The sequence below is a fragment of the Heteronotia binoei genome, chromosome 1 (assembly GCF_032191835.1).
Source record: "Heteronotia binoei isolate CCM8104 ecotype False Entrance Well chromosome 1, APGP_CSIRO_Hbin_v1, whole genome shotgun sequence".
Taxonomy (NCBI): Eukaryota; Metazoa; Chordata; class Lepidosauria; order Squamata; family Gekkonidae; genus Heteronotia; species Heteronotia binoei.
The window spans coordinates 260,526,590-260,539,629 of record NC_083223.1 but is presented as its reverse complement, the minus strand read 5'-3'; the positions used below and the strand labels follow the sequence as shown (position 1 = coordinate 260,539,629).

Sequence of the window (13,040 nt, the reverse complement as noted above, 5' to 3'; positions counted from 1 at the left end):
TATTGTTGTTAAGGCGTCTTTGAAGGCACAGTGCAAAAGCCTGCCTCCCTTCCCTCCCTTCCCGCCTCCCTCCCTTCCCGCCAGGTTTGATTCCCCACTCCTCCACTTGCACCTGCTGGAATGGTCTTGGGTCAGCCATAGCTCTGGCAGAGGTTGTCCTTGAAAGGGCAACTGCTGTGAGAGCCCTCTCCAGCCCCACCCACCTCACAGGGTGTCTGTTGTGGGGGAGGAAGGTAAAGGAGATTGTGAGCCGCTCTGAGACTCTTCGGAGTGGAGGGCGGGATATAAATCCAATATCTTCTTCTTCTTCTTCCTCCCAGTCTCTGCAGTTTACGTGCCTGTCCGTCTTGTGCGTCCTCCGGTAATAATATTCCCCTAAAGACCCCACTTCTTGTAGTCTCACAATCCTTCCTCTGGCCTTCTTAACTGTTGTTCAGTACGAAAAGGTGAGCCTCGGATTCAGGGCTGAACCGTGCCTTAATCAGCTAGCTTTGCGCATACATCTTAATTGATTTGCAATAGCGGCTTTTCTTTGGAGGGGGGAGATTAGGGTTTCCATAGAGCGGGATTATAGAATTCTTTGGATGCAGGGGCGTGAGCCAGCCAACCTCGTTCTATCCAGGAAATTGGAGCGCCGGTGCCAGTTCAGGGCCTCCCTTCTCGTTGCAATAATTCCCTGCCACTTGACGAGAGATGCAATTACCAGCCATGTTCTGGTCGACTGGAGTTGCTGCTGGCGCGCTTCCATCTCTCATTTGCGGGTTGATGGCTGTGCGTTTCCTTTTTTCCCCTCCTTCTTTGAATTCCTCTTAACTGATTGCAATTGTGCAGGACTCCACAGTTTGGCCTTCGCTTTTTGTGGCTGTCTCTCTTTTGACCCCGTACTTAAAGAAGGAGAAGGACTCTTGGCAAACCAATATACGGGGGTCCCGTATATTGGTTTGCCAAGCAGACAGCTGCCGCCAGGGATCGCGGGCGCTTGGTGTTTTGGTCTCATGAGCCGAAAGGGCATGCCCTTTCTTGCCGCAGAGGTCTCCTGAAGGGCATCAGCAAGCAATTTGGGTTTGTGAACATAAGCGCTGCCTATCTGAAAGGAGACCAAAGTCCAACATTTGGTAGGATTTGAAAGCTACTGAGTTGGGGGTGGGGGCATTCAGTTTGGGTACCAGCCAGAAAGTTCCAGCCCAGAAGAATCATGAGCTGCAATGGATATATGAAGCTGCCTTACAGGAAACTGGGCTACTGATACAATTGCCTCAAAATTATCTACATTGGCTGGCTGTGATTCTGCAGCGTCCGAAGCAGGGAAGGGGTTTCTTTCCCATCACTGTTTCCCTGGTGATCTCAGGGACTGACCAACATAAGAACATAAGAGAAGCCATGTTGGATCAGACCAATGGTCCATCCAGTCCAACACTCTGTGTCACACAGTCGCCAAAAAACCCAGCTGTCATCAGGAGGTCCATTAGTGGGGCCAGGACATTATATGCCACTGTTGCCCCTCCTAAGCACCCAGAATACAGAGCATTACTGCCCCAGACAGAGTTCCATCTATACCCTGTGACTAAGAGCCACTGATGGACCTCTGCTCCATATATTTATCCAATCCCTTCTTGAAGCTGTCTATGCATGCAGCCACCACCACCTCCTGTGGCAGTGAATTCCATGTGTTAATCACCCTTTGGGTGAAGAAGGACTTCCTTTTATTCTAACCCAGCTGCTCAGCAGTGTGCCCTGTCATTGAACTGTGACCCCTTCCAGAAGTCATCTTCCGTTACCTTTAAATGAGGATGCTAGAAATTGGACATGAAGCTTTCTGCCATGCAGAGCTTGCCACAGTCCTCCTCCCTTAAAGGAAGAGACCTGCTGAATTGGATTAGGGTAGCAGTTCCCAACCTTTCCAGCATGGTGACCCACAAGCCCTAAGTTTCATGAGTTGTTGACCCAATCCAGGGCTGGTCCAGGGTTCTCCAGCACCGTGGGCAAACTATGACCTTGGCACCCATCTCGTTCATTTCCTATACGAGAGCTCATGGACATTCAATGAAATTGCTGAGCAGTCGGGTTAGAACTGATAAAAGGAAGTACTTCTTCTCCCAAAGGGTGATTAACATGTGGAATTCACTGCCACAGGAGGTGATGGCGGCTGCAAGCTTCAAGAGGAGATTGGATGAACATATGGAGCAGAGGTCCATCAGTGGCTATTAACCACAGCATATTGATGAAACTCTTTGTCTGGGGCAGTGATGCTCTGTATTCTTGGTGCTTGGGGAGGGCTTCTAGTGTCCTTGCCCCATTGATGGACCTTCTGATGGTGCCTATTTTTTTGGCCACTGTGTGGCACAGAGTGTTGGACTGGATGGGCCATTGGCCTGATCCAACATGGCTTCTATTATGTTTCTGTGTTCTTACAGTGGCTAACCAACAAACATTTCATAGATGGGTGGAGTTGTCCCCACTATGAATCCCTGTCAAATGGCATTCTGACATACCCAACTTTTGCATATGGAGGTTACATTCCAGCCTTCGACCACCCTCTCCTCTGATCCCCCCCCCCCCGAGTCTAAGAAACTCCCTTAAGTGACCATCAGGACCATCAGGGGAAAATCCCAACTAATGTATGACATGGAAAATGCTGTTTCCAGGGTCAGATCTTGCTTTCCAAAACACAGAAGAGCAATGGAAAGGGCATGGGCGGGCAGCCAGGGAGGGCTGGCGCGTGACTCATTTGCAATGGCTTCATGTTCCACTTTTTAGTCCCAGCCCATAGGCTGGGAAACAGTGGCTTAGAGGTCCCCTCTTGCCTGGCATCATCTTCCCTACATCTCCCACAATAGAATGCCCTCAAAAGGCCTTCGTTCCGCATCCCCTCCTACAGCATGACATGACCCCTCTAATCTCACCCCAGCACTTTTAACCCACTGAGCACTGCCCTTAATGCGGCAGCTGGATTAATGGCCCCTGAAATGGGTGTCTGAAGAAGTCCAGATCCAGACCCATGTGCTCTAATTGCCCATCCCTGTAAGTGGCCCATCTGGCTGTGCAGGGAGGCCATTTAGCAAGTCCAAGAAGAGAGGAGGGGAAGGGATATGGGATTTGAACATCCGCTGATTCAGACAATACAATCTCCCCATGTCTGATTAGCACCCCTGTCTGAGCGGGGGAAGCTCTGCAGTTAAATGCACAGTGAGCTATCCCCCCACCCCCGAGTAGGGCTGCTTTAGGCTTGAAACAGACACCGCAAATGATTCCTCTCCCCCCCTGCCCTTCCTAGATGGAACATGCCTTCAAGAGGTAGAGTGGCTGCAAGCTGTGATCCGGCTTCAGGCAAGCCACTCCGTTCCTTTCTTTTACAACGTGGACGTATTATTAGTATTATAAAGGGCTTTTGTAAGGATGGCCGAAATATCGAATCCCACAGATCGGTTCTGCTAACAGTGGTAGGGCTAAGGGCGGGGGGGGGGGACGCGATAAAGGTTTACACAATGCTGCATGAAGTGGCGAGAGTTGACAGAGAGAAATTTTGCTCCCTCTCCCCAAATGCTAGAACTCGAGGACATCCAATGAAGCTGATGGGCAGTAGGTTCAGGACAGACGGAAGGAAATACTGCTTTCCACAGAGAGTGATTGAAGTGTGGAATTCGCTGTGGTGATGGCCACAGGAATAAAGAGCTTTAAAAGGGGGTGAGGTGGATTCATGGGGGATATGAGTCTCTCAGCGGCTACTAGCCGTGGTGACTGAGGGGAGCCTCCGCATTCAAAGGTGGCCAACCTCTGAATCCCAGAGCCAGAACAGATACTTAGGATCCCACCCAGCGGAAGTGGAGAAAGACTTGAACTCTCGAGTAAAAGTGCTGCGCAAATGCTAAGTACTTTTGGCGTGTGATTTCATCAGGTTGCCATTTGCGAGCACACTTCGTTATCTTTTTTTTTTTTAATGTGTTTGTGGTTATCACTGAAACAGATGAAAGCAAGCAGCACAAATTACTTCACAGATAACTTAAATCACAGCTGAAACAAAACAGTAAAAATGAATGAACAATAATACTACCCAATACTGTAATCAGTACCTAATAATACAGTACAGCACCTAACAACCTATTGACAGACTAATGGAAACAACTCTATAGTTCATTACCATGTAACAAAATACTTCCACTCGTGAGCAACATAAGCTTTTAAATAGCGTCAAATGCTTTGTGTCTGAAGAAGCGTTTCTGTGCAGTCTGGAAGCTTGCATACCACTCTAAAACTTAGCTGAAAATAAATTGTCCTCTGGACAACCCTCAGCAGAGACACTTCCAAAGGAATTATATTTTGTAGCCATCAGAGTTGCTCAAAATTTGTGGACCCCTGATGGTTGCCTTATGCCCACCTCCCAAAGGTTTAAAAACCCACAGCTCTGCCCTGAGGGCTCCAGTGACAGAATTCCCTCATGGAACCGGTGTCAGTGGTCAGTTGCTGAGGTGAGGCAAGCTGAGAGAGAGCTGAAATTAGAAAAAAAAAACCCTGCTGCTAGAACATAAATACCTTCTATTAATGTTATCGCTGCCTCTTCCACAATAATATGCCTTGTCCTCATAACATTATCGTTGTTCTTGACCTATCTGGGGAGCTTGAGTCCCAAGAGACGTGGCTTGCTTTTTGAAAGGTCTTTCTTTTTTAAAAAGCATGGCACAGAGTTACAGGTAGCCACAGCAGTGGTGAGGTGAGGGAGAGAGGCAGGTGGTTCCAGCACTGAACATTAAGAAGAAGATATTGGATTTATACCCTGCCCTACACTCTGAATCTCAGAGCAGCTTACAATCTCCTTTGCCTTCTTCCCCTGCCCCCCCCCCCCACAACAGACACCCCGTGAGTTAGGTGGGGCTGAGAGAGCTCTCACAGAAGCTGCTCTTTCAGGGACAGCAGACAGCTCTGCAAGAGTGATGGCTAACCCAAGGCCATTCCAGCAGCTACAAGTGGAGGAGTGAGGAATGATAAGAGTCCGTGCACTTAACCACTACACAAAACTGGGGCTCAAAGTGAGCTTTATCCCACAACTCTTTGCTTCAGTGAATGTACAAACCTAACGTGGCCTTTCTGTGTCTCTCCCCTCCCCCTTCCATTCAGGTGGCTGTGAAAATCATCGACAAGACGCAGCTGAACTCATCCAGCTTACAGAAGGTAAGGGGTGTGCATGAGTGGTTTTGATTGCTCCTCCCCCGTAGAAGCACTGTATAAACATGCGTGTGGCTCTCATCAGTTTTTGTTCACCTTCATCACAACCCCGTCAGGTTACTCAGGTCTTGTTATAAATGTCGGGGGGGGGGGGGCCTCTTTGCGTTTGCTGAAGAAAGCAACGGTGGCAGCGGTGATGACGGTTCCGATCATGATTGTCGGCATTGCTGGGTTGTCACAGAGGGGCACAGGGCGAAGGGCGTCCTCTGTGGCTGACATTGGTTGAAGTTGCTCTGATCCTGGGCCAGGCAACCAAGCTTGGGAAGAAAGAATGGAAAGGAATGATCCACAAAGTGGGGTGGAGAGCTAGAGAGCCAGGAGGAGGCCTGTCCCTTCTAACGCACGAACGTCTGTCAGTCTAAGGGCCCAGCTATATCAGCGTTGCCTTTTCCCAGCTTTCCAAAACCTTCAGCAGAGACGTCTGCTATCCATAGCTCCCATAGCAAGCAAGGCAGGGACCTTCTGTATGCAAAGCACATACTCTTTTCCGGAGACGCTCCCCTCCCTCCAGTTCTGAAATTAATGGCCTCCTACCTTGTTCCTGACTGGCTAATTATCCCTCCCATGTGCATTTTCTCTCTCTCCTCCCCCCCCCCACCTTCTGTCTTCAATCTTTCCTGCACTTGGGCAAGAGCCTTAGCCTGACTGTTCAGCCGATTTGCACCCATTGTAACCAGTGTTCCCCCTAAGCTGAGTTAGTGTGAGCTGACTTGCAGATTTTTAACCTCTGGCTCACACATTATTGTCTTAGCTCAGGAAGGATGACCCCAGAGCACACTAATTTATACAGTAGCTCACACCTTTAATGCCTGTAGCTCACAACTTTAATGCCAGTAGCTCATAAAGTAGAATTTTTGCTCACAAGACTCTGCAGCTTAGAGGGAACATTGATTGCAACTGAACTGCGGCTTATTTGGGATGTTTTAATCTAGCCTGCCTTTGAGACAGGTTTCTTTGCCTTGGCCATACCCCATACTTCTTTGTTATCGTTGCCCCTGGTTTTCTTCAACAGACCCCTGCAACCGTCGTCCAGTCTGCACAGCCAGGGCAGCTGTCTTTGGCAGCTCTCAATTCGGGAGAACCACTGACTACAACGATAGGCTCTCTCTTTTATTTTTTTTTATTTATTTATTCGGGATTTGTATCCCGCCCTTCCCAGGAGTGGCTCAGGGCGGCTTCCAACAATAACAATTTAACAATTTAAATATAAACAATTAAATACTTCACATTTAAACATTAAAACCAATACATTTCAATTCATAGGCAATTCTGAGGCAGAGGCACCCAATGTGATGCCCATGGGTGCAGTGGCACCCGCTGACACCCTTAGGCAGTTTGGGGTAGTGGTTAAGTGTGCGGACTCTTAACTGGGAGAACCAGGTTTGATTCCCCACTCCTCCACTTGCACCTGCTGGAATGGCCTTGGATCAACCATAGCTCTGGCAGAGTTGTCCTTGAAAGGGCAGCTTCTGGGAGAGCTCTCTCAGCCCCACCCACTTCACAGGGTGTCTGTTGTGGGGGGAGAAGATAAAGGAGATTGTAAGCCACTCTGAGTCTCTGATTCAGAGAGAAGGTGGGGCATAAATCTGCAGTCGTCGTCTTCTTTACTGGCGCCACCCAGCGTTTTTAGGAAGTGGGTGAGGTCAGGTAGTGCTTTTTCCGATTGACTGTTGGAGATTTGATTGACTAATAGTTCCGATTGACTATTGGAGGTTTGATTGGCTGTGCAGATTTTTTTTTTAAATGTTACTTTGACAGCATCTGCCATCAAAGCACAAGGACCTGTGCTGTGTGACTGAAGTGAAGCTGTGGCAATCGTTTTGTGGTTGGCTCCGCCCTCTGTGGCATCCATTTTGTCGCTCACTGTGCCCGATCAGAATTCCGAATGTTCTCACAGGCCCGAAAAGGTTGAGATCCTCTACTCTAAGGATGGCTTTCTCCCCACTGGCTGTACCCTTGATGGGGTTCCCGATATTATTACCTCACTCTGAAGCAAGAAAGAATGGAGACTTTTCAGCTCCCCCCCCCCCCCCAATCCTCTTTCTCTTTTTCTTTCTGCATTTGCTGGAAAAACTTGCCGAGGAAATGGGCGACTAGCCAGGATTTGGCAGGACACGTGCACACGTGTGCAACGTTTCTCTGTCTTTATCAGCCATCAGTGGAGAAAAGCACATCAGCTGTTGCTGTTCTTTGTTGCCCCACGATACCCTCCTCCAGTCCCTCCGGCTGAGGCCTCTGTCAGAGATCCCACTCTTCCTCCCCCTCCCCCCTTACTGGCTCACAACCTGCAGACAATGCGCCTGTCAGCAACAGCCTCCACCAGTGGCTGAAACGTGACCTGCGGCCTCTTTGGGCTGGGGTTGTGTTTGACTTCAGGCTTGCCGAGGCGGGCTCGGCTCAGCGGCAGCTGCTGACAAGGCCTTGTAAACAAAAGCTCAAGCCAGCCAGCTGGGTTGTCAGAGACTGCAGCGGCTCCCTGGACCCAAGGAGAAGCATCTCCTGCTCTCTGTCTCTATCACCCTCTCTCCAGGGCAGATTGCTTTGTTTTGCCTTCGATGCCTGGAGCCTCCAGCGTGCCATTTCCCCTGCTAGTTGCCCTCTCCCCGCTTTGGCAGACCAGTGTGGAATCCCTCCTCTCATCTAATTCGGCACCCGCGCTCTATAGCGTTACACCCTCCATGAAATCTCTCCCCGCCAACCCCACCTTCCTCAGGTTCTACCCCCCTCCCCCCCATCTCCAGATAGTCTCCAGCCCACAGCTGGGGAGCAAGGGCACAGAGAGCCAGTTTGGTGTAGTGGTTAAGTGCGTGGACCCTGATCTGGGAGAACCGGGTTTGATTCCCCACTCCTCCACTTGCAGCTGCTGGAATGGCCATGGGTCAGCCATAGCTCTTGCAGGAGTTGTCCTTGAAAGGGCAGCTGCTGTGAGAGCCTTCTCAGTCCCACCCACCTCACAGGGTGTCTGTTGCAGGGGGGAGGAAGATAAAGGAGATTGTAAGCCGCTCTGAGACTCTGATTCAGAGGGAAGGGTGGGGTATAAATCTGTGGTCGTCTTCTTCTCCTTCTGCATTTGTTGCCGTTACCTTGTCCCTCATCCTGCCTCACTTTATCACCTCCTCCTTGTTTTTACCTTGTGCTGCTTCTCCATCCCAGAGCCGCCACCTCCCAGAATGGGACCAAATAGGTCTCTTTATATACTCGGTGGCAAATTCAGGTAGCCGGAATTCATTATGCAAATGTAAACATAGGGCTGTTTGCATAACTGGTTCCATCTGCCAGGATTTGGCACAAAAACGGCGATCCCTTCAATCAAACGTTCCCCTTTCCCCCCCCCCCTTCCCCTAGCCCATTGCCGATTACGGCTTTCTCGCAAGCAGTAAAAGGCTCCGCTCCACCAGCAGCAAGACAGCTATCACAACGCTACTCCTGCCATTCCGCAACAGGCGTCTGGACTGCGTAGGCGTCAGGAGCACATGCTTTTTCCCACAAGAGGCTGGGATGCGGCTGCAAAGACGACTCCCTTCCCCCTCTCCCAAAGTGAGCTGTGTTGTTTGCCCACCTGCCTTCTCTCAAGAGCCCTGGCAGGAGGAGGGGAGCCCAGGGAGGGGGCAGCTCCTGCTTCCTCTAGCGTAGACTCATTTGAAGCTGTCCAGCTAACGGGCTAGCAGTTCACATCTCGGGCTTTTTCCCCTCTGTATGCTGCTTTGGAAGCAGGAAGAGTTTGAGAGCCAGTTTGGTGTAGTGGTTAAGTGTGCGGACTCTTATCTGGGAGAACCAGGTTTGATTCCCCGCTCCTCCACTCACAGCTGCGGGAATGGCCTTGGGTCAGCCATAGCTCTGGCAGAGGTTGTCCTTGAAAGGGCAGCTGCTGTGAGAGCCCTCTCAGCCCCACCCACCTCACAAGGTGTCTGTTGTTGGGGGGGAGAAGATATAGGAGATTGTAAGCCGCTCTGATTCAGAGAGAAGGGCGGGGTATAAATCTGCAGTCGTTGTCTTTTTTAGACTCATTTGGAGCTGACCAGCTGACCTCTCACTGGTTAGCAGTTCTTCTTCCCCTCTGCTTTGGAAGCAGGAAGGGTTTTTGGAGAAGGGCGTTACCGTTGCTGATGCTTGCCCCCCACAAGGGGCGGAGGAGCAGAGCTTCTGCTGTGTGTCGGGAACGGCAGTGTTAAGGCAGCTGTCTCTTTGCAGTCCTTAAGATAGGTGCAGTTTCAATACAAAAATAGGTGCACACATGCCACCACTTCCAGTGGGTGGCAAGGAGTGCTAAATTCCACGTGGGTCTCTCGCGTTCTGGTCCAGGTGCATTCCCGGAGCACAGCTTCAGAACATTTGCCAGCATGACCAGTCCTTGGTTTCATAGAGCATAAGAGCCCTGCTGGATCCGGTCAGTGGTCCTCCAGCCTTGCGTCTCACACAGCGGCTCTCTCTGGGGAGCCAACAATAGGGCATGCCAGCTGAAGCCTTCCCCTGATGTTGCCTCTCTGGCACTGGGATTCAGAGGCTGACTGCCGCTGGATATGGGATTTCTCTTTAGGCAACACACCTAGTAGCAATTGATAAACCCGTCGTCCATAAATCTGTCTGATACCCGGTCAGACACCTGTTTGCAGAGAAAGAGCGGACACGGGTGTAGATGGGCTTAGGCAAAGATGATCAGGACGGAAGAAGAAGATGATATTGGATTTATACCCTGCCCTTCAGAGTCTCAGAGCAGCTTACATCTTCTTTTACCTTCTTCCCTCACAACAGATACCCTGAGAGCCAGTTTGGTGTAGCAGACTCTTATCTGGGAGAACCGGGTTTGATTCCCCACTCCTCCACTTGCACCTGCTGGAATGGCCTTGGGTCAGCCATAGCTATTGGAGGAGTTGTCCTTGAAAGGGCAGCTGCTGTGAGAGCCCTCTGAGCCCCACCCACCTCACAGGGTGTCTGTTGTGGAGGGGGGGGAAGATATAGGAGATTGTAAGCGCTCTGAGTCTCTGATTCAGAGGGAAGGGTGGGGTATAAATCTGCAGTCGTCGTCTTCTTCTGTGAGGTGGGTGGGGCTTAGGGAGCTCTCCTGGAAGCTGCCCTTTCAAGGACCGCTTGTGAGAGCTATGGCTGACCCAAGGCCATTCCAGCAATCCAACCCGATTCTCCCAGATAAGAGTCGCCAGTCAGGTAAAGCAGACGGAACCTGGTCCAAGTGTAAACCAGATCCAGAGTTCTTCTGGCTCCCAAATCCCTCTCTGGTTTCTGAGGGACAGACTCAGAAGACCTGCCAGACAAAGCTGTCGAAGCTATAAGCCAACCTTGACGCCTGTGATAAGTTGGAGGAAGTAGAAAGGAGGAGGGTGGCCTCCTGGGTTTAAAGGGCCATCTGTCAGCGTCACCAGCCTCTCCATCCAAGAGCTCTTCCCAGGCCCATCGGCTGGGCGTCTGGCAGGGCCAGCTCAGCTGGCTGCAATGCACGCAGTTGCTCCAGCAGCTGGAACATCTGGCCTTCTAGCGGCTGCCAGCTTTGCCGTGTCTCCAGATGCTGCCTGGGGTTTGGAACTAACGTACACATCTCTTCCCACGAACGGTCACTAGGGGATCCCGCCAGCTTCTTAATTGCCGTAGCCCTGGAAGCCGAGGGAGAAGGGGAGTGTGGCTGAATCTTTGGGAGTCCAGAGGCATCCACAGGCTGCAGAAAACGGCTGCAGGGCACTTTGCAATATTAGGTTGGAAAGGGATCCCCCCCACCCACGTGCAGATTCAAGAGAAAGCGGGCATTTATTTTGACCGCTGGAGTCATTCTCCTCGGATGTCATTCAAAGTGAGCTGGGGTGCAGACGAGCGTTTAATGCCCCGTTGAGAAGGAAGCGCATCTTCGCCGCGAAGGAAGAAGGACCATGGGAAAGAGATGCTTGCAGGAGGTCTGAGAAGGGAAGTCTGCCAGCGAAGGGAAGGCAGGTCATAGGCAGAATTGGGAAGCAGGGCCCCAGGCCTCTGGCTGATAAAACTGACAGCTTGGAATGCAAAACAGGGACCGGCCGGAAAATGCAAGGCAATAGCTGCCATCGGCCACATTGAAAGAGCCAGGGCTTTTTTGGTCAGGAACGCAGTTCTGGCTGGCTTGCTGTCTGGGTGTGTGGCCTAATATGCAAATGAGTTCCCGCTGGTCTTTTTCTACCCCAAAAGTCCTGTGCGAAGCAATGGTAACATCGGGGTGTGTGGCCTAATAGGTAAATGAGTTCCTGCTGGGGTTTTTCTACCAAAAAAGAAAGAGCCCATCTTTTGTAGCCAGGGATAGGGCTACCAGGTCCCCCCTGGCCACTGGCGGGGGACAGGGAGGTAGTGTTGCCTGCTTGGGCAACTCCTGGAGATTTGGGGACAGAGCCTGGGGATGACAGGGACCTCAGTGGGGGGGCACTACCATAGAGTCCACCCTTCCAAGCAGCCAATTTTCTCCATGGGAACCGATCTCTGTAGCCTGGGGACGAGCTATCATTCTGGGGGATCCCCAGGTTCCACCCGGAGGCTGACAGTCCTAGCTGGGGAACTGGGTTTGGAGACGAACCAGACAGCGGCTTGTCCCAACACTGTGAATGCAGAATGGCTATTTGCTGTAATAAAACAGTCATGTGTTGCGTTGCAGGCCGTTGCAGTTTGCTGGCTTTAAGGTGTATGTTTTCTTTATTGCTTGGAAGGGGGTGGCCCCCCTGACGGCCCTGGCCTCTCTTTGTATACCAAGTGAGTCAGCACCTCTGTGGATCGCAGCGAGGCGCGCAGCTCCTCCAGGCCCTCACTGGGGCCATGTTTATGCACACGGGTGTGGAAAAGCTAGCTGTTGAGAGCACGCAGGTGCTGCTTGGCAGAATCAGAGGAGGGGGCTGTGGAGCAGAGCAAGGGGGTTGCTGTGGCCGCCTCTTGGGAAGAAACAGTGCTGCAGTGCGCCCCCCCCCCCAATATCCCATCAGTATTGTGGCCTCCCCATACTCAGAATCTAGGCAAAGCATGCAAGGTACAGGAAGGGGGTCCAGAGGAGGGCAACGAAGATGGTGAGGGGGTCTGTGGACCAAGTCCTATGAAGAAAGGTTGAAGGAGCTGGGGATGTTTAGCCTGGAGAGGAGGCGGCTGAGAGGCGATAGGATCACCCTCTTCAAGTACTTGAAGGGCTGTCACATAGAGGATGGGGTGGAATTGTTTTCTGTGGCCCCGGAAGGTAGGACCAGAACTAATGGGTTGAAATTAAATCAAAAGAGTTTCCGGCTAAACATTAGGAAGAACTTCCTGACTGTTAGAGCGATTCCTCAGTGGAACAGGCTTCCTCAGGAGGTGGTGGGCTCTGCTTCCTTGGAGGTTTTTAAACAGAGGCCAAATGGCCATCTGACAGCAATGCTGATCCTGTGAATTTGGGGGGAGGTATTTGTGAGTTTCCTGCATTGTGCGGGGGGTTGGACTAGATGACCCTGGGGGTCACTTCCATCTCTATGATTCTAAGTTGGAGTCTGTCTGTCTGTGGCCTCCAGGCTGAGGCATGCGGGATCTGAGCCACGTTTTCCCCCAGCCAGCAGCAGCGGGATTGGCCAGTCAGGTGTGCCGAGCTCAGGTCAAGGGCGACACAGCAGATGTCCCTGCTGCCTCATCCCCAGCTTTTGTTGGTTGCTCGAAAGCAACTAAGCACTGCAGGGTCTGCTTTTTCCAGGGCTGTGGGGGGTGGAGGGGAAGAGCCCGATGTGTCCTGAGCCAAACCTCATCGCCTTTCGAGACATCGCAGTGAAGCCAGAGTAGTAAAAGTGTTGCTTTTACCACCTCGGGGGGGGGGGGGGGCAAAGCCAGCTTCCACAGTCTCT

General features: G+C 51.5%; 1 protein-coding gene across 12 annotated transcripts in view; it reads left to right on the top strand.

The window, feature by feature from the left end:
- The window catches only part of MARK2 (microtubule affinity regulating kinase 2), a 181,829-nt gene that overhangs the window by 132,426 nt on the left and 36,363 nt on the right, over positions 1-13,040 (top strand). For all 12 annotated transcript variants that reach the window (XM_060254812.1, XM_060254782.1, XM_060254797.1 and 9 more), the window contains exon 3: positions 5,113-5,166. In XM_060254812.1, the coding sequence (XP_060110795.1) occupies positions 5,113-5,166 (54 nt within the window). The remainder of the gene's footprint in view (positions 1-5,112; positions 5,167-13,040) is intronic.